Here is a 26,557-nt window from a genome sequence, read left to right as displayed (position 1 = left end):
TATATATATCACTCACTTATTTCTAGATAGGTCCAGTTTAACATGACTTGTCTTTACAAAACCCACTTGGCCAGTAAACACATGTTTTCCAAGAAACCATTCCATGCATTCAATGAAGTAGCCAATGATCTCAATTTTGTCCCCTTCCTGAAAACTCAGCTCTTCCGACACAATACTTTCATAATTCATCACAGCGAGACAGGATCCCATTGCTGTGTAATAAGGAGATAAATAATATTTGCAGATAAAGTAATTTAACAATAGAAACACACTTAATAGAATAGCAACTCAGCAGAATATATTTAGCAAAAGACGTTCCTGGAACATGTGAGTTGAATATCTGCTGTGACAAGATTTAAAGCATCCAAACATCATTGGTTTGATGATTAGAATTGTAAATAGCATTAAAATCCTCATTTCCCAGCCTCTAGAAAGCAAAGCCTAGAATGTTTTCACAATTCTAGCAAATTCCATCACAGAGCAGCAAAAAGAAATGATTTAAGTCCTTGCTTTCCCTCTTAAAAAGGGCTCTGAACTTGGGCCAGAGTAAAACACTTGAACCAGTTTTGAACCAGTTGAAACAATCCCTATGGGATAAATATGGCTATATATCAGTCAGTACAGTATTAAAACTGACATCATAGAAGAAAATAAGCCATATTTGCTCTCTAACATCAAACCATCTGTGTAAGTTTTATTTCTCTGGCAGTATGAGATAAAGCAGTACACATGTGAAAGTCCCACAATCACATGTTGCATTTTCTTATTTGAAAGATTGTCATCACAACTACAGAGGCATCCTCAACTCCATTACTCTGTACTACCTTGTGTAATATTTAGGAGGAAAAAGGGGAAGACAAGACTTTAGAGTTTGACTCTTTAGAGCTTAACCTTAGACAAACTTATACTCTCACGAATTTTGCTGCAAACTAATTTTGAAAGCTATTTTCCCATTCTAATAAAATGGAAAAAAGTTATTGAACCCTTTAGAGTCTGTTCTAGCAATAGCATGGAGTAAGTTTGGGGTTATTCTAACATTGATGTCTTAATGGAGTTTCTTACCAACTTTTCTGATGGATTTAGATTCATTTTTAAATGAAAAATCAACAGGATTAGGATACCCTTTGAGAAACCATCTGAAAGCAGAAAAAGAAGTTAGTGTACAGAACACTTCACTAAATGTTGTGACAATAACAATGATATTTAAAATGCATATGAAAACTGATTAATCCCTCCCACAAATTAGCTTTCAATTTCGGCACTGCTCATACACCTCAGACACAGTTATGTTTTGATTAATATTACTAGTAAAAGTTCTCCTGATGTGTTATTTCAGGAAAACAAACTGAACTGAGAAAGTCATGCTATTTGTCCCTACCACAGGTCAACAGAAAAAAAAAAATATCCCAGTTTTAAGTACTAAGAGCACCAAGAACTAACGATTTTCTGGTGATTCCTGAAGTGAGTCTTTTGATATAATTTTCGTTGTGAGCTTGGACATGAACTTGAGAAACTGCATAGAGAAGGTGGATGGGTCCTGTCAATAATGTTCACTAAAAACACAGCTAGCCTGCTATGATCAACATTTATAAGCATCTCATCTGTTACTACCCATATTTCCAAGCATCCTGAAAATTGAAAACTTTTACTTTGTGTTACTCTAAAAATGTTAATAGATTTTATGTCAGACTCCGGAAAGAAAAAACAATACGTAACTCACAAGATGGCAAACCAACTCTAAATGAAGCTCTGCAGGCATCTGGATTAATTTCAGTTGTGTGAAAGGAATTAGAGCATATTTTTATGAGTGTCAGTTAAGATGGATGTTCCACAACAGGTTACCCTGTAGAGGCATCTCGAAGCAGAACATGTGCATACATGAATCAGATGCATAAGAAATAGGTAGGTAAAGTCAGGTACCTACTGATGGAAAGGCTCCAATGGCTCCAGAGAAGCATTAGACAGCATGGACATGTCACTATCCACAGATGCACCTGTTACATCTTCAGTAAAAGCCCCAGTCTCAAAAAAAGTTATTTCATTGTCTGTAACCATCATCTTTCTTATCGTATTGTCAGGACATAAAACAAAAAAAGATCCTAAAACAAAAGCAGTTAAGCAGATGTCATTTTATGTAATGTTTTAGTGTCATATAAGCTCTAAACTGGCTTCAAGAGCATTAGTAATTTTCATTTAGAAATTGAAAATCCATATTTTTCAAGAATTTTCTTGCCAATTGTCAAATATTCATATATGAATAGGTCTATTTTGTCTAGTGTCATATTTTTCTGTCTAGTGTCTCTTTTGGTAAAAAAAAATGCAGAGATGAGGTCTCAAATGGAACACAGAGCCCTCTGCTGCAATTCTGCATACTCCTATTGCAGCAATAAATGATCCATCTATCCTGTCATCCTGTCTCTGGCAGTACAAGAAGGTTATGCTGTTTAGGAGAAGCACATGAGCCTGGCCACTATTTATAATCCTTCTCCTGCACATCTCCAGCATCTGCAGTAATATTAAGCAAGTTGGAATGTACATCGCTCCTTAATCCTTTTGGTATCCATTTATGTACCAGCTGCACATGAATTTCTTCAATCCCTTCATGATCTCACTGAACCTAATCTGTATTTCTTCTTTTCTCTTTACAATGTGCATTTGGAGTGAGTAAATTTAAACTTCAACTTAAGTATTTGCATAGGTCTTAATATCTGATTTGGAGGTTTTAAAGAAGATGCTTCCCTGAACTTAGCCTTAGCATGTACAGCCTTACCTACCTTCCTGTACTAGCAGACTTCTATACATCAAATTTAATGATTTTTCATTTATACAGACTTCAATGTCTGTGTCTTCCTCCTCTTGGGAATATAGCCAGAAAGAGTGATCTAGAAATAAATTCTCCATGCAATGGTTTATAAAACCTAGGGAAAAGAAAATCCAATTTGTTTTCTTTGCAATTTTACAGTATTACACAAAAATATAAACTTTCAGAGAGTTAGAGACTACTCCATTATTACTTAATGCACAGTGTATAAATCACAAAATGGGGTTCAACAAGTTCCCAGAAATTGTGTGCAATTAAATACAAAATAACATACTGAACTGTTTTATGGTGAAACAACTTTACCCAGTGAGTGGTAGGTTAGAAACTTCCATATTTCTTCAAAAGTTTTAAATGTCACCACTATTAGATCTTGATCACTGTGAATAGATAAGAGTCTGGCAGAAAGCTCCTAAAAATCAAAAACCAATACTTTAATTACAATCATACGAGACTTAAGCACAATTTCTGATTAGGTAACACTTAGGCTAAAATACTATGCATTAAGAAGGATTAAAAAAATCCAGGATTTTATCTGTATGAGATACCTGTTCTTTAACATACAGGGAGCCAAGTTTTAATCTTTTTTATTAGCAACTGTATCAGCAATTTCAGTGAGGTTAATTTAGAGAGGAAATAAAGACCGCACTGAGTGAGACTAAAGGTTTGTCTAGTTCAGAAATGTCTATGTATAGCCATATGTATAATCATATAGTCAGATTATATATATAGGCCAGCATATCCTAAGAATATCCTCCACACAGAGTGGTTTACAGCTTGGGAACTGCCTTTGCCAGACGTGTGGGCATTAATATTAAATAGTGGAAAGGATCTAGTTTGGGAGGTTTTTTTTTTACTTGAAATTTCTCACTTAATCACGGTAAAATTTTTGGTTCTACAACCTCCTGGTGTAGATTACCCTCAGAGCTCTGTACACACACAAAAATGCAGCTCCTGCAATGCAACTTTGAACCTGCTTCCTGCTATTGTCAGTCTATCCAGAAGAGATATTGAAGTTATTTCCAAGTTCACCATTTTTGGTTAAAAAAATATACTGACGTGCTACTTTTCTATTTTTAAAGATGCAGTAAGATCTTTTTATCCTCATTTGTACTGGTTTACATTGCTAGAATAGCATTAAATTACACTTTTAGCAAAGATAAGCAATGATCACACTAAGTTGTAATGATGGATTTTAAGTAATTCCAGAAATGCTAAAAGGAACAACTACATAAACCTGCACATAAGTGAAAAAAACCCCACATTTTGATGGATTCTAGACAGAGAGGGGTAATATACAGCTTGGTTGCACTCCAGTTTGTAGCTTAAAAAACAGGGCTCTCTCCAATGATGCTGGCTGTTGCCTTTCAGGGAAATACAAAGAACTGTGGTAATTTATGAGACAAGTACCTGAATTACAATCTCAGAGAATAAATCAAATATAAAGCTAACAGGTGTGGGAACCCAGAGTTCAGAGAATATTTCTCTGCCTATTTTGAAGAATTTTACCCCCCTGAACAACACTGTTTTTGACCTCCATCCTTGGAAAAAATTGCCTACTCTTAGAGAAGAACTAGAAACTACACTGGTGTAAATTAGGTGATAGACTACTATGTAAGATTGTCACAGGGTGAAAAATTTAGAGGTTTTGGGTTTGTTAATGTAGTAAATAGATAAAAGCAAAAAACATCAAAATGGAGGATTGTTGTTGCTCTCCAAACCTTCTTCTTCTTCTACTACTACTCCATATTCTGCAGTAAAAGTAGTTTGGGATGACTGGACTAAGAATTCTACAGTTCCTGGCTGTGTTACTAAATAATTGGTAGAAAAGTAAAAATAATATACGTTTTTGGTAACCATTGGTTGATTTACCTTTAAAAAGGCTGTAAAATCTTGATAATTTGGCTTTCTCCTGCATTCTCTGCTTTGTGCTATGTCTGGATCATGCTAGAGACTCTTTCTCTGATAAGACTTAATAAACAACTATCTAGAAGCAGCGAAGGCTGAGAGTCCCGTTTGTTTCTCGAACTCCTGGCAAGGACTTTAAAGATCTCTCCCACCAGGAGGGGCATAGTTATGGCAGGATCAGTGTCAAACAGGTATAATGCTACTGTATCGTTTCCCAGCATTGTGCCCTTGCTTCCATCACATCAAAATTGAAATGCAGCTTGAAACAACAGAAGGACTGATCAAGAAACTGATTCTAACTCAAGGCAGCAGGGACAAAATTGTCCCTCAAACTTTTTCTCTAATCTGAGTAAGTGGAGCTGATCCACTGTTTATGAGTGTTACAGCACAATTTAAAAATATCTCTGAATTAATGCTGTTTAACTTCCATATTTTCAATTCACACCATCTGAACATATAAAAATATAGAAGTCCAACCTAGGCTTCTTCAGCAGGCACGTCTCATCACTGCTTTGATCTTCTGCATGCACCTTTCTACACTAGATTATATATTAATGAGAGCCTGAAATCTATTAATAAATTGCCAACACATGCTAAAGTATGTCAGCCTCAGGGGCTTCATGCACTGCTGAATATCAAAACAACATTCTAAGGAAACTTATCATTATCAGTCTTGTTTCCTTCAAAGTCTTTTCCAGTCTGTTTCTAACAAGACCACAAATCTAGTCTATTTGTTTGCTCTTTTCCTTTGCCTCCTGATCCCATCTTCCTTCCCCCATTTCCCTCTAAGCACAATCCAGAGCAGAGCAGGAGGAGTACAGACTGTTTGCACAGCCATAAAGTCAGCAGCCTGGTGGTGGGGTGGTCACAACACATGAAAGGACAATGGTGTAGAAAAATACGTGTCCAAGGCAGTCAAAGCCATAACTAATTAAGATTTCAGTACTTTGGGTTGCCAGTGAAGGAGGCTGGAACCCATGGCACAGACAAAAAAAAAAAGAGACACCAGAGGTCAAATGATATAATTCTGGTTTGTTTTTTTTTTTTTCCCCAAGAGGGAGGAAAAGACTAACCTCTATTCAAAGCCAACCTCATTGGTTGTAGAGGACAGGTTTCCCATATACAAAGAAATTAAAAATGGTAATAAAATTTGGCCAACACTTGTATGCTATTTAAAGTTATGGCCATTAAGCCCTAGGAAGTCCATTATTTAGGCTGTTCTCCTTCAGACTTCCTCTTTGGCTTAGCAGTGAGCTTCCCAGGAAATCAGCATGCCAAATGACTCCAGGTATCTAGAAACTGAAGTGATGAGTCAATACAAGGGAAAATTAAAATAAATCAAAACCCCATTATTTCTTTTGATGTAAATCAAAGCAGAAAATATTTAAAATAAACCCCATTCAATGTCTTATTAAGATGGGTTTATTTATTTCACATCAATTTGATATTCCAGTCTTTCTCAATGATTCAATATTTCTAAAATCCCAAAATGTTTTTGGGCCCCAGGAAACTGGTCACTCAAATTCAAGGACACAGCATGTAGATGGAAATAGGACCCAAATATCTTGCAGGCTATTTCAGCAGCACAGGGTGTATTATCTGAATAAATAAACCAATTTCCACACAATTGACTTACACTGAAAACTGTCACCACCTCCTTGCTGTCATTTTCCAGAAGACGGAGCTGCCCTCTGAGCTGTCTTTGGAGCCTGGAATCAGGACATCCACTCTTTCTTTTTACCATTGTTAACTTCAAGGAGATATCTGGAGGAAGATATCCATTTTCAGTACTATAATATTTGTGAACCAGCTTTGGAGAACCAGAAAATCCCTCAAAATCATAGAATACACATTAAGTTCTATTTTTTCAGCTTCTTAGAGAGGCATGAAGAAGATTGATCTACTGCATGTTTCTTTTACATTTTTATTATCCTGTAGACATAGGAGCCTAGCATGAAACAATTTTGGGAGACAACTGATACTTATGGATGAAGAAGAAAAAAAAAAGAAGAAAAAAACAAGCAGATTGGTAATTTGTCAAATTAGACAGCTCTGGGCATTGCAAACATGCCCAGATTTCCAAATATTCCATGCATATTAAAAATCAAAGCACATAGATACTGGCATCCCCAAAAAAAACCCTGAACAACAAACCCCACAGATAGTTCAGCATGCTATAACCCTTCATGCTAATCTTAAATTCATAGCTATCTGACATGTCACCCCCAACACTTCAGAAGGCTTTTATAAATTGAATATTGTAAAAGCTGTTTCTCAATAACCTGGTTGAGCAGTGCCAACCAAGTTAAATGGCCCAACTAAAAGCTCACTTACATTATTTTCCCAGCACATCTGAAAACAGCTAGATACCTATTCCCAAGCTCTTGGCATCTGTTTATGAGAAGCTTTCACTGCAGCTAATGGTACAGCTCCAGCCAGCTTCTCTCAGATAAAGAGGATCTTTGATAAACCTGCTTCATTCTGCATGAATTCATTAGTTTAGCTCAATAACAGTAAATCATAAGTTTCCAGATGCCCAGATGGGCACATATAAACCAATAGTACCCAGTCAGGAAGAATTCCAATTGCAAAGTATGTAAATAGGTCACACTTTCAGAAATATGGGACTGTTGTGTGTACTAAAATATTCCACTTCCTCTGAGTTTCATATTTTAATCCGGTAAAATACATGTTTTTCACATTCTAGTCTAATATGCTGTATCTTGATCTGTTTTCAGAGGGCTTCCTATGCATGCTCCCAGGAGTTTTACCATGACTTGCACCTAAATTACTCATTACTTTAAGGTCAAGAAGGGTGGCTCGGAAATATAAACCTGTGTTACTGAATTACAAGACCTGTCTCTTTAAGCTGTGGTCATATAATCAATTGTTAGTAGAAAGAACACAAACTGGAGTCTCTGAATGTTGTTCAGATCACTGCTAGGGAACAGAATTATTGACCTTTTCATTTTATCTAAAAATATAAAACATACTGGCACAAGAGATGACTATTACTTAAAAATTTATATGTTCATTTTCCATAATCAGATTGGTTCTGAGGTAAATACGTAACAGTAGACACACAATCTAACTTTTATAGAGAGTTAATGTTACAGAAATAATAATTACATTGAATTAAAATAACAGAAATATAGCTGCTTCTGTCAAAACCCCCCTATAATAATGCCTTATAGAGATGAAATATGGTTTAAAACCCCATTATAATCTCCTGTCTGCTTCTGTGAGCCCTGACCCATATCCCCAGCTACAAAGAAGCCAAATTCTGTACAAAGCAAGACAATCAGGTACATAAAGCACAAATAATTTAACCAGAAATAACCATAGGCCTGGGGAAGACTCTCTGCCACTGATGTGATATGTCAGGTCAAGCCAGAGAGCAGGGAACAGCTCAGTGTTGGTTTTGATGGCATGAAAAGGGAAATGCACCAGGACCCTCAATCCACAGAGCCTGCCATGAGCCCCTCCAGAGGTGAAGCCTACTGAACCCACTGCCTGCAGAACTGCACTCAGTTGACACATCACTGGAAACACAGCATTAAAACCAACAAAAATAGATACTTGGAAAGGTCACAACCTTTAAAAAATAAGACATTTGAAGGATTGAAATGTATATGCAAAATAAGTGATGAATTTTACTTGCTTCTTTTTTTTTCTTAGCCATTACAATATAGTACATAAATTATTTCTGGCTTTTATAGCAGTTGCTCCCTCTTTTTATGAGAGATTCTCAAGAAATCTTACGTACAAAAGTTGGTCGCTTCACAGCTGCCATGAAAGACATTATAAACTTTACAGGAGTGATCACTGCAAATATCGACATAGTTGTCTCAATTTAAAAAAGAAAAGTAAGCAATGAGAAAAGCAGTATATTATAAAAATAGGATGGGAAAAAATGTCTTACCAGTTGGAAAATTCTCTGCCTGACTGGGAAGGGTCCTTGAACAGACATTCATGCATTTTTCACTTGGAGAACACTCTACTGCAATAAATGAAAAGAATGGTTATGTGCCTTTTCTAAGTCATATAAATCACACTGAAAAAAATCCAAAAAAATACTCCATGCTTTCAAAGCATTTGATGCAGCAGATAATTACTAAGAGAAAATAACTATTTTCTCCCCTTCCTGCTATATAATCCCCAAACCCCACAAAAAGTACCTACAGAACATTTTCCTCCTGAGCTGGAGGGGGAAGTCAAACCTTGATTTCATCAATTTGATGTGAAATTTCAAGGTGATGGAGAATTGGTGGAAAGACAGGTTCTCAGGAAACAGAATTCTCATTTGAGAGGGAGCAAGGGTCAGACTTCATTTTCTCTTCCCTTGCACCTCTACTAAAAATGGCCCCCACTAATGCTTCAATGGTATAAATTGCTGTGCCTTGTACCAAATCATGCATGGAAAAAAATAACCCCTCTCTTTATTTGCTACATGTGTAGTACTTGGGAGGGGGTACTGAAAAATCAAGTGATTTGAAGTTTCAGAAAAACAACACAAATAAGGTATGTTTTATATTAATAGTAATCTGCTTTTTTTCTTTTAGCCCATATTTCTTCCTGTCCTTTTGGGAATGATATATTTTTATGCTGATAAAACACCCACTGCAACCACTTCCATTTTCTCAAGGCTCCCTGGGCAAATACCAGTGAAGATAAGGCTTCATATTTCTAGGAGTAAAAGTGGAAGAAATAGATCTTTCAGTTTAGATGAAAATTTCTGAGGCAATTTTCATGTATCCCAAGACATTCTCCTATGAAGCTCTGCTTTTAAGAAAAAAACCCTGCAATACAGCAGGGCATGGTATTTTCCAAGTCTTTTGCATCTTCTTTCAAGTCCATCTATGAATGTTACATAAACAAAGTCATGCAAATAAATAAGGATACATAAAACAGAGTTTTCCCACCTCCCAAAGAAAGGAATCAAGCAGTAAAAACACTGTCTTTAAGGTTTATTTCTAGCATATATTCAAATTAGAATTTGAAATCCCCAAACACTTTAGTTTTGTAGGGTTTTGGTTGGGTGTTTGACAGAAGCATTGGGGTTGGGGTTTTATTTGTTTTCTTGATATGGACTATATGATGTTTGTTTTTAAATAGAAATTTGATAGTAAGCTCACTGCAGCTCAGGCTGACTCTGTTTAGGAAACATTCTAAATTTAAGTTCCCCAGACCTTCTGGGACCATACTTGCCTGTAGTTCTGCTTTTTCTGGTTTTAGTCAGGATTACAAACACAGAAGTTGTCAAAACTTTGACAACATGTTATCAATCACTTTGATAATCATTTAGTAGTTGACAAGGACAATAAATTAGCATGTGTTTTTGATATATGAACTTGCCATCACTATTATTTTGATATTACCAGCTATAACTTTCCTTGAAAGGTAGTTATCAAGACATTACATCCATTTCTGTGACTTTTAGGAAAAGGCAAAGGCTATGAGCTAGCATTTTAATTACTCAGAGTTTAATTTAAAATAATAGTTTGCTGTTAAATTTGAGTAAAAGAGTTACTATAACTACATTTTAAATATATTTAAACTGTTTAAAGAACTATAATTAGGTTCAAAAACTTAATATGAACTCCTACTTAGTGGAATGGCTTGCATACTTCCTGGAAAGCTAAAAAGCAACTTTATACTGCCCTGGGATGCTTGTACCTGGTCTTTGATGTCAGAAGTGTTTCAGTTGTGAACAGAAAGACATTGTGCAGGTCACAGGACATATACTTTTAAATAAAATAGTTTTTGTCCATGACTGTTCAAAGTATTTTCATGTCCAGAAAGCTCTTGAGCCTAGTGTAAAGTAAGAGCCTGGCCATAGCCACCTACCTATGTCCCTCCACCCCTCCACCCAAAAGGTACCTCTGACTTGCATGACTTTAATGCATGAAGTACATTTTCATTTGTACAAAGATAGTACTACACCTCTGATAAAAAAAGGAACTAAAAAATATCAAAATAGAAACATGCAATTTAACTTGGCTTATGAACCTTACAGATACAGCAAAAAGTGCTAGACAAAGAACTTATATTTCAGTACTGTGGCTCTTGGGTTCTAGTAGTTTTCATCTCCTTTTATCTTACTAAAAGATAATCCATTTGTCTGCCCTAAGTGGATTTCAGTGTAGATTGTTCAATAGTCCAATCTATGCAGTGTTTCTATGGACGAAAAATAGCTGCTTGTTGTATTGCAAGAAAAGCCCATCTGGATTCTGTGAAAAACACATGACAGTTCTCAGCCTGTGCACCATTTTAAGAACAGTAATTCAGGCACAAAGAGAAGCTGGGAGCAGAGGCATCAGGATGCATTGTTTGAGGTCTTACCTATTTGTTCTTGCAATGTGTCCATCCCGACTCCATCCCTGACTGTGCTGATGGCAGCACTGCTCTCCACATGTTTGCAGTCACACCTGCACATTCCCTGCTCTGCTTCTTCCCTCCCCAAGTTCTTGTCTTGCTCTCCCTCCAGAGCAGGGACGATGGTGTTAGTGCTGAGCATGGATGTGCCACCTGCCCCTGCCAAACTCTCCATAATTTGAAGTTCCTCACAGTGATGCAATTAAAATCATCAACAACCTGGAGGAGAAAAAAAAAATTAATATTTTTAAAAAGCATCAGAAAAGATGAACACATTCAAGAGCTGTCCCTCTCCTGCAGGAGTTATTTTTAATTGTAATATGGATTAAAGAATTTGCTATAGGCTTCTTTCAGAGGAACTGTTGTGTAACACCAAATTTATCCCAGAAAAAGCTCCTGCAATGAGGTGGCATCACTGCCTTAGCAACAAAGCAATAGACTTGGCTAACAGAAACAATCCAAGGCCTGAAGTGAAATGTACTTGTGCCCACTGCTAATTATCCATTCTTGGCCGGCTATAAAGCAGAGCCTCCAAGGGATAACATCATTCACATTGACAGAGGAATTGCAGGGGAAAAACATAATTTTCTGAAGGTGACAAGAATGGAATGAGTACTGCACGCTGAATTCAAACAACAAAGAAGGTTTATATAAATTCAGCTAAAGAATGAATCCTCCACAGGAACCCACTGTGCAGGAAGAGTGGCATGCAAGGATCCAAGTATTACTTTGCAGCAAAGCAGAAAAATTAAGCTCTACTGAAGCTAGAGGCTGAGCTTGGCATCAGGACCCCATTTGACATGATAAGCAAGAAGGAATAGTAATGGAAGTAGAGCACAAACAGTTGCAAGCTTCACTGCTCCCTCCAGTCACTGAGGTGAGACATCCTGCAATCCCACTTCTTGGGCATAAGCTACTTCAGCATCAGAAAGATGCAGCCAGACCACCAGCCAAAGCATCCACAAAGGACAAGACTCACAGAGCCAGCACATGCCCACTGATATTGATACCCTTTTCCTCAGTGGGCTTGCACGTGTTTCTGAAGGATTTCTTAAAGCCACAGGAGAGATTTTGCTTTAGTCCTGTCATTTGGATTTAATCTGAATTCCTCTGTGTTTACTCTGGCCATACTCATTAATGAGCCATATTCATGCGTATGCAAGCTTGCAATCTTCATGAAATTTCATCTCTCATTTGTTTTCCAGCAGAAACTGGTTAAATCTGAAGCTGTATATGAAAGATGTACTTCTGCTCTGCTAAAGCCTCAGACCAGTCCCTGGTCACCTAGTATCCACTTATCATCTGCCTTTAGTCTGGTCAAGAAATGTCTCGCTTCTCCATTTACCATGCAGTGGGGTGCCCCAAAGCACATGGTTCTGGCTTTTTTCTTCACAATCCTGCCTTCCAACTCTTCTTGCCCTCCAAGCTTCACATCATAGATCTATCTGTAAACCTGAGCAAACCAAGTACCAATGTGAACAGCACAACAGCTGCCCAGCAGCCTGCCAGGGTAGGTAGGTACATAGGACAAGGCAGGATCTGCCTGCACAACTTTCATACTCTTTTACAGTCATTGAAACCTTTACCCCTAATGACCACTTCTTGAAAAAACAGTAAACTATATACAGACAGAGGCAAGTTAAGAAATTATAGAAAATTAATGAGGTATAGTTACAGGTTGTATGACCAGCTCAGAGAATTAAATCATAACCATATCTACCATAAGTTAATGAAGTATGAAGAAATCTAGGCTGGATTTTGCTTTAATGTTTTCATTGCCTTATTTTGCCATTTATTTGAAAGTGCCCATCAGAGTGCTGAAGCTGATTTTCAAAAGATGCTTTTGGTGCTGCATCACAGTTCTCCATATAAAGCTAAGTGTAAACATTCATATATACACACCTATGAAACACAGGTAGTAACTCAAACACAAGTAATTTTTATGCCTTCTCTCATGAAAAAACATTTTCACTAACATGTCTGGTTGACACTGAAAAACTGCCTATCAGACTTGATGACATAGCTATAAATGACTAAAAACACAGGCCTGCCAGAGGCCAAACTCACTTAGCCAGGGATATGTTTTTCCATCTATATAGCTGATCTTTTCCTTGAAGTAATGACAGTACCTGACACCATCCTTTTCATTACTGTACCAGGATTATATGTAATGCATTCCAACTGTCACACTTAAATACTTTTCTGCATATATTTTGTAAATACTAGTATCTCCTATTGAAAAAGATGTAGATATTTTGGTATTAATGATAATTTAATTCCAAAGGTGGTTGTTTAAATTACATTGTTCTATGAATTCAAAGCCAGTTGTTATTTTTAGATCAGGATTACCCTTAATCCCAGAAATGAAATTCAGTGTTCAGATTAATTTTTCCATAAGCTTCTATCCGCAAGCAAAAATATCATCCTGCACAAAATTTAGGAAAACAAATATACTCTGACTTGAATTATTAGAATTCAGTTGAATTGGAGATGTGATACTGATAAATTTTTCATGTCTCCTGCATCATTTTATGCTAGTAAGGGTAACAAATATTCAGGTCTGTGAGTGAACTTAGAAAGCTTGGTGCTGATAGAGCAAGTAGGACATGAACAAATCAAAATGGATATAATCTGTTCAAGAAGATTCAGCCATATTATCCCATAGCCTAAACCAAGGGGAAGAAATCAGAATGAGTGAAAGAAAAGCAAAACAGGTACGTTCTTACGTATGTTTTCTCTTGGTTCTTCCAAGATGCACAGAAGAAAACCTCAAATCTCAAACATTTTTATGTTCATTTTTATGTTATTTTCAGTCATGTTCTCCTCTACAGATTCCTCTTGCATTTTCAATGTTTGCCTTAGCTACCAAATGTGACTTTGCATAAGTACTGAGAACAAGACAGCAAACTTTCCAGTAGCTAGGCCCCTTGTCTACCTAGGCCTTTTTGAATGTTTTTCTGGCATCTAAATGTATCCTAAGTAACACAAATTGGGTCCTAAGTGACCAAAATTTCATAGAAGTTTACACTACATCTCTGTACTTTTATTATTTGCTTTTAACTATCATGTAAGTACCCCAAGAAGTAAAACTCTAATACATAAGCAGTGCTACAGTATAATTATCCTTATTATGCTGGTACTTTCTCAATTATTAAACTGTTCCAGCACAAATTAAAGCAAATTTAATGGTAGAAAAACAGAAAACCATTCGTCGAAAATAAAACAGCTTTAGAGAATATTGAACTGCAGTGCTCGAGTCACTCTCATTGTTAGAGATTTTTTCATAAACCTATAATGCTAGTAAGTATCATGGCAAGTTAGCAACTAACCATTTGTTGATAGCAACAAATACAAGATTAAGATCCTCAAAATTAAAGATCTCTTACTCTCCATGTAAAGTTTGTCTTCTCTAACCAGTTCTTACAATCTACATTTATGTGTAGATTATGTGTACTGACTAACCATTTTATTTTTCATTTAGGTAAAATTCTTTTTCTCATGCTCTTTGAGGCTCGACCAAAAAAAATCCTATTTGGTGCAGGATGTTGGCCATAAAACTTAATGATCTTCCTGTTTTTCTGAACCCAGAGCCAACCTCTACTCAAAATAAAAGCCATGCAGGCAATATGTGGCACTCCCCACTGCTCAGGGGGACCCTCAGTTTCTGAGGCAGCAGAGAGAGTGAGAGGCAGACACAGGACAGCTCAACACCCTGAGTGCTGCTGGGTGCACTGGTGTCCTCCCTCCCTGTGGCCCGGGCTCTCTGGACACTGGGAGTGTGTCCAATGGCTCTGTGTGCTGCCCCACATCCCTGTCCAGGCTTGTGAGGCTCAAAAGGTCACTGCACCTTCCCTGTTCCTTCTCAGGGTACAGCAAGCAGGAACAGCTGTTGAACATCAGGTGGAAATGAGGCACTATTTTTCCTTCTGGAAGTTAAATAGAATAATTCCTTTATCATGCTTTTCTGTGTATAGCTGCTTCCCTTTTACTGAGTGTTTCCAAAGCCCAGCTAACCAGAAAAAAAACATATAGCTTGAGATTTTCCATGTAGGCTGAGGGTTGTTTTTATTCCCCTGCCTTTTGTTATTATTTTAAGAGGTGTAGTAGATGACACGAACACTCTCTCCCACCAATGCATTCCCATTTAAAGGGTGTTGAAGAAGAAAACCAATAACATTTACTGAACCAGATTCTCTCTCTCCCTCTAAAGGTATATTTCTGAGACTAGGACCCAGTATATAAAAATGGGCTTTATTCAAACTAATTTCCTAAAACCTGTATGCAATACAATATTTCTTTCATTCATCGTCTTCCCTCTAGGAGCCCCAGGACAATGTATTAATGACTTCCTAAAGACTTTAGTCTTGCAACTATACTGTCCTAAGTGATTCTAGGTCATTTCCCCAAACTGATACTAGAGTAGTTATTTTATTCCTTCTTCCCAGTTTCAATTAACATTTCACATCTTAGGTATTAGGCTACAAACATCTTAAAGCCAAGATCATTATAAACTTTATCCTCAGAGAGTAAATCACAGTCCTGATCTCTACGAAATTCAGTCACAGGCATGAATATTAGAGGTAAAAGGAATCCATATTAGGCTCTGTAGAGGCAACACTTAAATTATGTATTACACAGAAAGGTAAAGCAAATCTATAATCATGGTAAACAAACTTAGGAACCTGAGTTATTTCCAAAAATGGAAGACTGACTCCTTTATCACTGAAATAACTTTAGGTTAGTTAGCAATTCTCAGCAAACAGTGTTGCAAGCAGTATCATTGTTCACAACTGGTCTACAAACAAAAAAAGCCTCAGCAAGCTTCAGAGATGCAATATACTCCTTTAAAAGCTTTAACCCTCTGTTATGATTAATTGTCTTTATATCTCAGTAGTCCCAAAATATCTTTTCCATCCTCAACACAGCTCTGAAAGCACAGTAAGTCCAAAAATTCTAAGTTTAGATATGGAAAATTGGAGACAAAAATCCACAGTCTCATAACTGCTTAAAAATAAGCGTAAACTCTAGGGGTGCTTTAAAACAAAAACCAGATCACTGTTAGAAAACTATAAAAGGCATCTGTGAATCTCAGTACTTCATTCTGAGATCTAGATGTGACAGAATTTGGCCTGTGGCAGCTAATGCAGAGGAATAAAGTAGGAGCTGTTGCTACTGAATAGCAGCTCAGCTCACACAACACTAGCTAGAAGAGGGAAACAGAGCAGCACAGAAAATCCCAGCAGGTTCTCATAACTGTGACAGATCACATTTACACACATTTTACAGTCATTTCATTATGGACACACCAAAGAACAGAAGAATACCGAAATTAGCCCTGTTTAACTGGCTGCAATTCTAACACACTGACAATAAACCTACTGTTGAATACCAGCCACAGGTACCTTAAATAGAGCAAAAGAGGGCGATGTAGACATAGAGCACAGGACTTCTCCTACCTTTTCCAGGTCTGATCCACTGTAACATGCTGGAAAAGAGCAGGCAGATCCCTGCCTTCCTCAGCTCTGATCAAAACTGGTTCCAGCACAGCTCTTCCTGTTTGACCTTCTTATCTTTCCTGTTGATTGCACAGCCTGGCTTGGATGTGGCAAGTACAAAAAGTTGTCTATTAACCAGTACTGTTAATTCCAAGACTTCTATAGTGGAAAGAAACATTCCTGAGCATGGAGTTCAGCTACTAAAGTTCATTATGCAAAGCAGAAATGTATCAAGTGTGCTGGAAGGTTCATTCACACACTCTAGCTTTTCAAAGCAATAATTCATTGTGGCATTTTGCATTGGTGGCTAGAGGGCTCCAAGGGACACATCCAGGCCATTGTGTTCAAAAAGCATTGTTCAGAAAAAAGTAACAAACAGTCCTCCAGATATAGTATAGGGCTTTGTCACTCCTTTTGATTGCAAAATTAGATTTCTTGTTATCATTTCAGCTGCCAAAAACACTGATGAAAAATCGTTTGACAAAAAATTTACACCAATATGCTCAGGTTTAAATTGCAGAAGTGTGTTGTTTAGGAGATCTATCACACACTATGAAGCATTAAATATCATTTTGGGGAGTTGAACAAGACTGTTGTGGAATGCACACAGAGTTTATCTTCTGTGTAACATGACTGATCCATGTGCCATATCCTAAATGACCCACAAAACCAGTGGGGTTTCAGGTGACGGGCTGTCCCCACTGCACTGATGCCCTCCTACAGCTCTTACCAGCAGGAGTACCAAAACCAGAGCCTTCAGATACCTTTGAGACCTTAGTTATGACTCCTGCCAATCCATCTCAAGGAACATGTACTTCAGAGTTGTTTTTAAACATTAGAAATTAGGTATTAATTATAAACCATACTCTCATTTACCTTACTTCATCCCATCACACCATGTAAACGTGAATTATAAATGCTACTTCACACTGATGAGCCAATCTGCTCCTGCAGCATGCTTGAGAACTCTCCATCTTCCCAGAAATTATGATGTTGGAAGGTACTCAAGTGATTGTGTAAATCACAACCAACCAATCATCCCAGAGGGAATTAATGTGATATTGCGCTATAACGCGGTACACAAAGCATACCACTTCAGGAGTAATTACTTTATGAAGTAACTATGCCAACAGCATGAAATACCACATTTCTCTCACCACTCTACTGACTAATTTTCCATGAGTTTCATGAATGTCTAAGTCTTTTCATTACATTTATTTTATATATATATCTATATTAAAAGATAATATTTGGTTACATTTTATAACATCAGTTCTTCACTGGTATTCCTCTTTTTTTATGTGATTCCAAGTTTTGAAAAAAACCACCAAAGAGTCATCTAAGCCTATATTTTTCCCAATGGACAACAATCTTTCAGTCTCTATTTCTGGGTCCCAATCATTGTAGAATCTACCACTGGTTGGCATGTCCCTAAAATCTCAAAAGATACAACTAATTTTTATTTTAGAGCACTGAAATTAGGAGAGCTGCAACTCACTTCAATAAACATGTAACAAAATAGCACCAGCTGAACTCCAGACTCTTTAACTCCGTTTTCCATACCTGCTTAGGATCATAAAATAGTTTGGATTGGGAGGGACCTTTAAAAGTCATCTAATCCAACTCCTCCCTGCAATCCTCAACTAGACCAGAAATCTTCAGCTTCCTCTAGGATTTTACTCTGAAGTAATGCTCCATAGTATTTCATCACACCACACCCAGAACTTGAATTCTTGGTGGTGTATTGGGACATGTAGTTTAGGCAGAAACAAGGAAATTTTCAGCTTTAAGGTAATGACATGAAAAGTTGGCCCTGGACCTCCCGTTGTCTTATTGGAACATCTGCATTACAAAAATCTAAGTGAATAACCTTATTGGATAGCTGCACTCATGAAATAATTCAAGAGACCAATATATTGCAGCAAACAGGAAAAAAACAGAGGTAGCACAGATTGGTTTCCATATTAGTAATCACATCCCTTATACTACATTTTAATTACTATGAATTGTGCTATCTGTTTCAGGTTTCCTTTTGCTAAAAATAGGCTTCTAAGTTGTTTCTTCTAGTCAATTCTTTAACCAATAAAATTACATGAAGACTTAATGGCCCTGTTTATGTTTGGTTGTCCTCGACCTCTTCAGAATTATTAAAAGAAGCTGACAGAAGGCTGGGGAGGACACTGGGTGTGGATACAAGACACTTCCTCTAATTGTCACTCTCAGGCACTGCTTTTCATCATCCTGTTTGTCTGCCCTTCTGCAGCTGCATGTTTGTCTAACCATTTTTCACTTCAGCAGCTCGTTTTAGGGAAAACAACACATTTACTATAAAGGCTGACTTATACCTTCCCGTGTAACTATTATTCCATCACAGCTGGGGAAACGCCTATGAAGGAACAGTCCACTGCCATAGGGACTAACTCTAACTTGCAAAAATATTGAAGCATGACTCATTGGATTATCCATTGGTAACTGATAGAAATACCAGTTTTAGGTGAGACAGGGTCTTTCTACACATTTTACTAAATTCCTGTCTGATCTCTTTCATCCCAAGTCCAATAAACGTTAACAAGCTTATTTCTTCTAGCTGGAACCAATCATAAAAAGATCTTCTTTGTTCCATGTTTTGCTGAAATTAGCATTCTCCACTATTTACATCTAGCACAACAAGTTTGAAATCACACAAGATACTGACTGCTTTCTTGGCTAAATTAGTCTCTATTGGTTCCTCTTTCATCTAGTCATTGAGGGACACCCACTTAAAAAGAAATGTAATGCAATACAATCTGTACTGCAAAGCTCACAAAGAAATATCAATTGAGCCCCTAGATGTGAGAAACATTCGGCTTGAAGTCCTAACTCACAGAGGTAACATTTTAGCAAACTTACCCAATTATATTAATTCTAGCCAGATTATCAGCATGCATGGATATTAGTTGTGTTATTTTCATATGATTACACACAACTTCCACAGAAATAGGTTCAACCATATGTTTCTTTTTGATTAGCATGTTATCTCTCCACAGCAATTGCATACAGAACTAGTTGAAGTGCTTTCTTCTGGTCTCCTGACATCTTTGCATTTGTTTGCTCGAAACCCAGATAGCTTTACTTCCCCACAGGCCTTGAAAAAACAGCACCCCAGCTCCATGGCCAGGTTCAGAGAGGAAAAACAGAAAACATGAAAAGAAAAATGTACTGCCATCCATCTGTACGGAAATGCTGTCGCCTTGTAGTCTGCAGGAAAATGCTGAGTCAAAACATCCAGCTGTTACACCACTTACACAGTTCCTAAGCTCTTTACACAGCATAATGGCTAAGTTTGCTGACAATTACCAAATGCTAATAATAGATGTTACTGAGCTTGTTGTTCCCGAGAACAAGCAAGACCATGGTACCCACCTGGCAGAGCTTCCTCCCAAGCTTAGCAGCTTCCAAGAGCCAAAGAGCCACTTTTAGCTGCAGACCAAAAAGCCAACATGCTCCTACCAAGGAAGCCCATATCCAAATCTCAGCAGGCGAAAAGGGATCCAGTCATGACTGGATTCACAATTCCATCCCAGCCATGACATGGATCATAGGCCTTCCCACAGCAGAGAAAGAGAAAGCTTCTAGAAGAGTCTCATTAGCTCAGAATAAAAACTGCAGTTACCACTTACCACTCAGAATCACTAATACTTAGATTAAGCATTTCATTCCTGTACTTTCTGACTCAGCAGGATTTATTTTCTGCCCCACACAGATAACAGCCTCCCCAAATCAAGCACAAATTTTGGACTTCCATACAGCACAGAAAGCTTTTATCTCTCAATCACCCCAAACCGAATACACTGAGACAGCTTGTATGCACAAGCTTCAGCACAGGAAATGAGCTTTCCCTATTCTTCTTTCATCTTGCAAGTGGAATTAAATTCCTCTTATCTACTGGAATTAACAACACACTTGGCAAATAGAGCCTCTAAAATACCCAAGTATCAAGAAATTAGAAAATATGTGTTGACATGGAAACAATAATTCTGTTCCTCTCCAAACCACCAACTATTAAAAGCGGAAAAACAAAATCTATATTCCACATTTAAGCTCCCACAGAATATCCTTTTTTAAAAAAAATTATTTTCTTTACCCTTGGCAGGCTAAATCCCCACCTTTTACAGCATTGTAGGAGAATTAAAGGAAAACTAGGTACTTCCTTTTATAATTGGATGAACTGATTTTTAATTAAAGGTTAACAGTTTTCAGCTGTTTCTAGTTTGCAGGTAGAAATAAGAGTTTATTCTTAAGGAAATCTTCTTATAGGTAGCCAGGAAATAATTATGTAATCATATATTGAGTATAGATTATTCATTATGTTGTTCAAATGGATTTGCTACCTCTTCTTTCAGAGGACTCTTTTTACAGAGTCACATGCCCATCAAGGTTGGAAGAGAACTTCAAGACTATCTAGTCCCATGTTAAACATTTAGAAAAGGGCACCACTCAAGGTTTTTTCCCGGAATGAGATTTCTCACTGAGGTTGTGACAGCTTTTCTGCTGTCTTTTAAAGCAGAGAAAACTATGTCAGTATATCTAAAACTGTTTATTCTGAGGAGTGGAGTAGAAAGCCACTGCTCTTGATCTTAAAAAAGAAGGGGGAGGAGCAGCAGCAATGAATATTTAGTTCTGCTTCAATTCCTTCTCCCTTCTGAGGATTTGCATAAATGTGTACTATTTGAAATGTGTTTTTATATTTCTATATACATATTCAAACTCTTTTCTTTACTAGCATGCCAGAACACTTCTGGGATGGATAAAAAGACTTTCAAGAAAGAAGCACTTACAATCCTTAGCCATACACTGAAACACTTAATTTGCAGAACTGAAATTTTACCCATCTGTTTGGTGATTTTGCTTAGTACTAGAAAGTGCAGGGCCACGGAAATTTATTTATGGGAGCTTGATTATATGTGGAATAGAGATATCTCCTTAACTAGTGTTGGCATTGAGAAACTAAATTTTTACTTCCTCAGGCATTCAAAAATTGGAGAAAAGATATTTCAATATGGATTCAGTAGAAATGAAAGCTTGCTTTTGCCTCTCCTGATGCTCCGTGGAAGAACATGCCTGAAGGAATATCAGGAAGACCAAAACCAGTAGACAGCCACCAGGACAGAAATTATCATAGAATTTCAATTTATCATCCTATAAGCTTTGTTCCATTCACTAGGTGCCACTTGGTTTAGTGTCAGTAGTTTTCCCTTTGATCAAGGTAGCCCAAAATAGTATCTTCCTATAGTTCAGGATTAGCATATCCAGCCACCAAAATGTCTACAGTAGAGAAAATCCTGTAGTGATACTTTTGGCTTCAACAAAAAACTATAAGTCTGCCTTCATATAAAACTAGCAAAATAATTGGAATTTTTCCAAATTACTGCTGCCCTCTAGTTGAGACCTGAAGAAGGGTTCCCGGGTCCTTTTTTTTTTTTTTTTGCAGCTTTATCTGTAGACCTAAGTTATAATTTCTAGTAACAACTTTCCTGAGACATTCATCTTTTTAGACCATTTGGCCACAGGTACCAGCGCTAAGTATATTAAAAGGTGTTTATAAACATAACAAGCACAACATTTTCTGCTTAAGTAACCAGCCTTGTATGCTTGAGACAGTATTTCTTAGAAGGAGAATAAAATCTTTAAAAGGCAGAGTGCAACCCTCAGTCTTGAGAAATATGAGGAAAGATTTTTTATTTATCAGAGAAAATCTGAGACACAGAAGAACTTTTGTCAATATGGATCTGAAAACCCTGAAAACTCTAGATGCTTCCTGTCTGAAATTTGGCCTTGGAACTATCTTACAATTCCATCTATGGACCTTTGATTAAGTCAACTGTACTTGCACTGGCCACCACAGACAATAATGATGTTAAGGTGTGAATGTGTGGGGGCATGCTATAAAAAGTTTAAGGCTATGCAGCTAAACCCAAAACTTCTGATAAGCATTAACACATTCTGGACTCCATTAAATGCACAGCATGTGTCATGTCCATTAATTATATTCAGTGATATTTTTTCCACTTTTTCCTGTGTTTGAAAAAAAAGAATTATGTTTCTATTCCTTTTTCTTTTTTCTAGTTGACATCTGTGCATATGGTATCCACAATCCCCACGTAAACTTTTAAGTTCTCTTTTAGGTAGGCTTGGTCCAGGCCTTTTCATACAGACTGGGACCTTCCCCTAGTGAAGCCTGGAAAGCAACACCAATAGTATAGGACAGCTTTGATGCAGCTGAGGACACAGAGAGCAGTATCAGTCACAGCTGCATTTCCCAAGGGCCTGATGTCTCAGGAATGTTCACTGCCAGAGTGGGCTGGAAGTTCCTGTAAACTGTCACACATCTTCCCAGGCAAAGCCTCACTTACAGACAGTACCACATGAGAATTTTATCACCTCAGAAGATTTTATATTCTGCTGGCACGAGGCTGTATTGTATGGGTTTTTTTACATAAGAACAGTGTAAGATATGCAGTGTAGGATAAAGAATGGGAAATCAGCACACATCAGCCTGGGCTGCAAAACAGAGTTATACTGACTCAGGGCCAATGGATTGTAGTATCATCGACTTCAAGGGAGAAGCTGTAGCTCCACATAAAGAGTAATTTTCCAAGGAGTCACATTTGCATGGGGACACAATGTGCTTAATAAGCGTTAACCTCTCTGCAACAAAAGGGACCATACTATGCTGCTTCTTACTACAGAAAGTACAACATTATTTACATCTTTACTGTCATAAGTACTGATATCTATGGTTACACAGACTGTGTAGCATTGCACTAAAATCCTTGCAAGCTTCACCTGCCATTCCCAAATAAAAATTAAATTTTTGTCGATGTTTTTTGTGAGTGTAGTGACTTTGATATTATTCATGCTTTGTCTTGGCTCTTCCCAAAGCCTTCTCTGCATTTGTATTTCTGCACATTTCACTGCTGTAACCTCAGAGTTTGTCATCTTTGTGTATGAATTCTATACAGATGCTCATCATTACGTGCTAGACTTCCTGTCTTGCAGCAGCCTGCAATACTAAAATTTATTTGTTCTGACCAACTTTCCAAAAGCTGACTGCTGACATGAGAGAACAGTCCTTGATTGTCTCACTGTAACAAAGATTTCTTTCATCCTCAGCCATTGTTCCCTTTGATGTTATTTCACGCTTTCTGTTTTCAAAGTTTGCCTAAGAGTTTTATTTGACCTAGTGATCATAATGCATTTAGGTTTGTAATGGGTAATGGATGTCTAAGTTATAGCTGCTGAAGCAGTGTTTATATTCTTCCCACGGTGTGAGAGGAGCTTTGTATAAAAGTTAATACTGACATCTTGATAGTGCAGCTCAGACATCTTAATATAGTGCTATGCTATTATTTCATTACGGCTGCTTCACACTAATTCATTATTTATAAACATGTGCTTCTGGCTCAGTGAGTAGCTGGCAGTTTATTCCCATATCCAGAATTTCATTTTAAGATAGTCTGTTACTCTTCTGGGACTTCAGACTTGCCTTATATTTTATTTACTATCAATGTCATTCTAATACCACAAACACAGTAAGGTGCTGGAGAGGTAACTGCTGTCACTGGTTGCAAACACAAGTGTGGCTTATTTTGGCAACTGCCCCAGTACTAGTAATTCTGTGATATAGTAGTTTTAATGTCAAAAAGCTCATCACTTGATATGAAATTAGTCATAAAACTAGAGAAGTTCAAGTCTAGTTACAGGACTGTAACCCAGGCAAAATAGCCCAGCCCTGAATTCCTAAGAGATATATGACACCAGAAAAATAAAAGTAGAAACGTCTTTAGAACACAGATGTTTAGGGGGCTTTCTTCACACAAAAGAGAATCAGTAAAAAGCAAAAGAGGGGTCATGACAGCATGTCAGGTCAGGTTCTTAATCTTCTGTGACACAAAAGAATTTCTATTTTTGAATTAATAGGAAAATCATATATTTCTGTAAATTTATAGAATGCTTTTGAAGGATAACTTGTCATTTAAAACATAAGCACTTCAAAATATGTTACTATAAATTGCAAGATTTCTTTTGTCTTCTGGAAGATAAAATGGCTGTGAAAAGACAGCAGCTTAGAGTGAAAATCAGCCTATCAAGTAGATTTCAGGCTAAAAAGTAAAAATTACCGAAGATTCTTAGGAGCTTAAACTCAATTTTCAGGACTATACAGTAGAACTTAATGGCATGAAATACAGAGCTGCACAGTAAGATTTACAAAAGCAGGTCTAATTTATGCGATTTTTTCTGAATTTTTTTTTCCGTGAGATATCTATTTAGGACATTTTCAGAAGGGTTTTAACAACTAATAGAACAGCTGGAACAAACTAAATGTTCTTTTAATTTTCACTCCAAGTTGCTATTTGACCTGAAAATCTTGTGATACTGTGGCAGCTTTGAACATGAAGCCAAGGGAAAACTTCACCAATTTAAGCAGCTGCTTGGATTTGTAGTCTTCTATAGTCTGGGTTAGCATGTAAATCACTTCTGGGAACTGGATGGATGATGGTTTTTTTCACAATTTTTTGTTTTTGTTTGTTTGTTTGTTGTTGTTTTTTGGGGGTTGGTTGGTTTTGTTTGTTTGTTTGTTTGGGTTGTTTTGGTTTGGATTTTTTTGGAAGAGACAAAGGTTCTGCTTCATTCCCAGTGCAGAAGTTCCAGTTCCTCTCCCTCTTGCTGGACCCTCCATCATTGAGACACTGACCCCTCTCATATGGCAATGACCTAAAAAACTTTGCAGACAAATAATCAAATAAAAGTAATAATTTTATTGTCCTGGTTTAAGCTCCTCCTCCTCCAAAAAAAGTATCAATGCTCTTAAAAGAATTCAGGATGACACTGAGGATGTGAAGGAAGAAACGGGACCATCAGGTTTGCCAAGTGCCAGTTCAATTCCCAGTAATGACAGAAGTGGTGCAAAGTGCTGACAGGTCAAAGCCTGACTTTTCAGTCTTCTTTGCAGTAGCTGGACAAGCTGATTGCTTTCAAAAATTAAAATCAAGAGATGACTGCCCACTAGCCTGAGATTGGTAACAAGAGACTGAATATTACAGTGTCCCAAAGAGTGTAAATGCCCATTATCAGGATGGATCATTGTCCTGAAAGATTTATTTCCTCTGTGAGACTGGGTGCTCAGTTTAAATTGTTTAGGATAAGCCTTCTTGCCAACTCTTTCTGGATGGTTTCACTTTGACCGTGAAGCCAACAATTCCCCCACACTTTTGCTATCAACCTTTTAAAGGCCAGCTTCTCAGAGATAGAGACAATGTCTTTCTGGAGAGCAAGGATAACATCAAATCCAGAAGAATTCAGAATAAACTCTGGCAAATACTTTTGCCATAGACCACTCATGCACTGAACTGTGACATCTTCCCAAGTAACGCTTGTGTCATCTGTGTCATCCATGATACTGAACTATCTTCAAAAGCCATTGAGGCAGGGCTTTTCCTGGATAAGCTTGAAGAAGACCTTTTTTTGACAGTAGACCTTTAAAGTGGTGATTACTCCCTGGTTCATTGGTTGGAGTAATGGAGTCTTACCAGTAGCAGACTATGACTTTTCCATTGGGTCATGGGAGCTCTTAATCTAGCTTGGGGCAGGTGACATTACCCTAAACAAGGAGAATTTGGAAGTCCATGGCCTGTTACTCACAGTGCTCCCTAAGATCTGGCACCATGTAGGTACTTTGAGCATTTGTGTAGTCACCTGGACCTTTCAGTTGTCTCTATGACTTGTAGGAAAAACTTCCAAAAACCTCTTGTGGCCCTGGGGTTCTCACTGCTTTTCATGAATTATGATATGCTTTAGCATGCATTCTCCTTTCGCACTGCCACCCAGCAGAAGGGTCAAACTGTCTTTCAGCAGCCTTCAAGCCCAAGGCAGTTTCCTCTCCATTACCTCCGATATGGATTGTACACCCACCATGTTCAAG

General features: G+C 37.5%; 1 protein-coding gene across 4 annotated transcripts in view; it reads right to left on the bottom strand.

Annotated features, from left to right (window-relative positions):
* SH3TC1 (SH3 domain and tetratricopeptide repeats 1) overlaps positions 1–16,802 on the bottom strand; it is a 29,518-nt gene extending 12,716 nt beyond the window's left edge. For 2 of the 4 annotated variants that reach the window (XM_042052892.1, XM_042052893.1), the window contains exons 1-9: positions 16,558–16,656; positions 11,069–11,320; positions 8,649–8,726; positions 6,363–6,490; positions 3,125–3,230; positions 2,775–2,918; positions 1,925–2,099; positions 1,063–1,136; positions 17–212 (exon numbers count right to left, since the gene is read on the bottom strand). In XM_042052892.1, coding sequence (XP_041908826.1) covers positions 17–212; positions 1,063–1,136; positions 1,925–2,099; positions 2,775–2,918; positions 3,125–3,230; positions 6,363–6,490; positions 8,649–8,726; positions 11,069–11,276 — 1,109 coding nt within the window. In that variant the 5' untranslated portion in view covers positions 11,277–11,320; positions 16,558–16,656. Of the gene's footprint in view, positions 1–16; positions 213–1,062; positions 1,137–1,920; positions 2,100–2,774; positions 2,919–3,124; positions 3,231–6,362; positions 6,491–8,648; positions 8,727–11,068; positions 11,321–16,557 lie in introns of those variants that run through there. The other 2 variants (XM_042052895.1, XM_042052896.1) reach the window with 2 other exon arrangements.
* Between the last annotated feature and the right edge of the window lie 9,755 nt (positions 16,803–26,557).

Source organism: Corvus kubaryi, unplaced genomic scaffold (assembly GCF_017639235.1).
Source record: "Corvus kubaryi isolate FWS band 111438036 unplaced genomic scaffold, C.kubaryi_AGA036_p1.0 split1-131, whole genome shotgun sequence".
NCBI classification, from domain to species: domain Eukaryota; kingdom Metazoa; phylum Chordata; class Aves; order Passeriformes; family Corvidae; genus Corvus; species Corvus kubaryi.
This window is presented reverse-complemented; position numbering and strand designations above follow the sequence as displayed.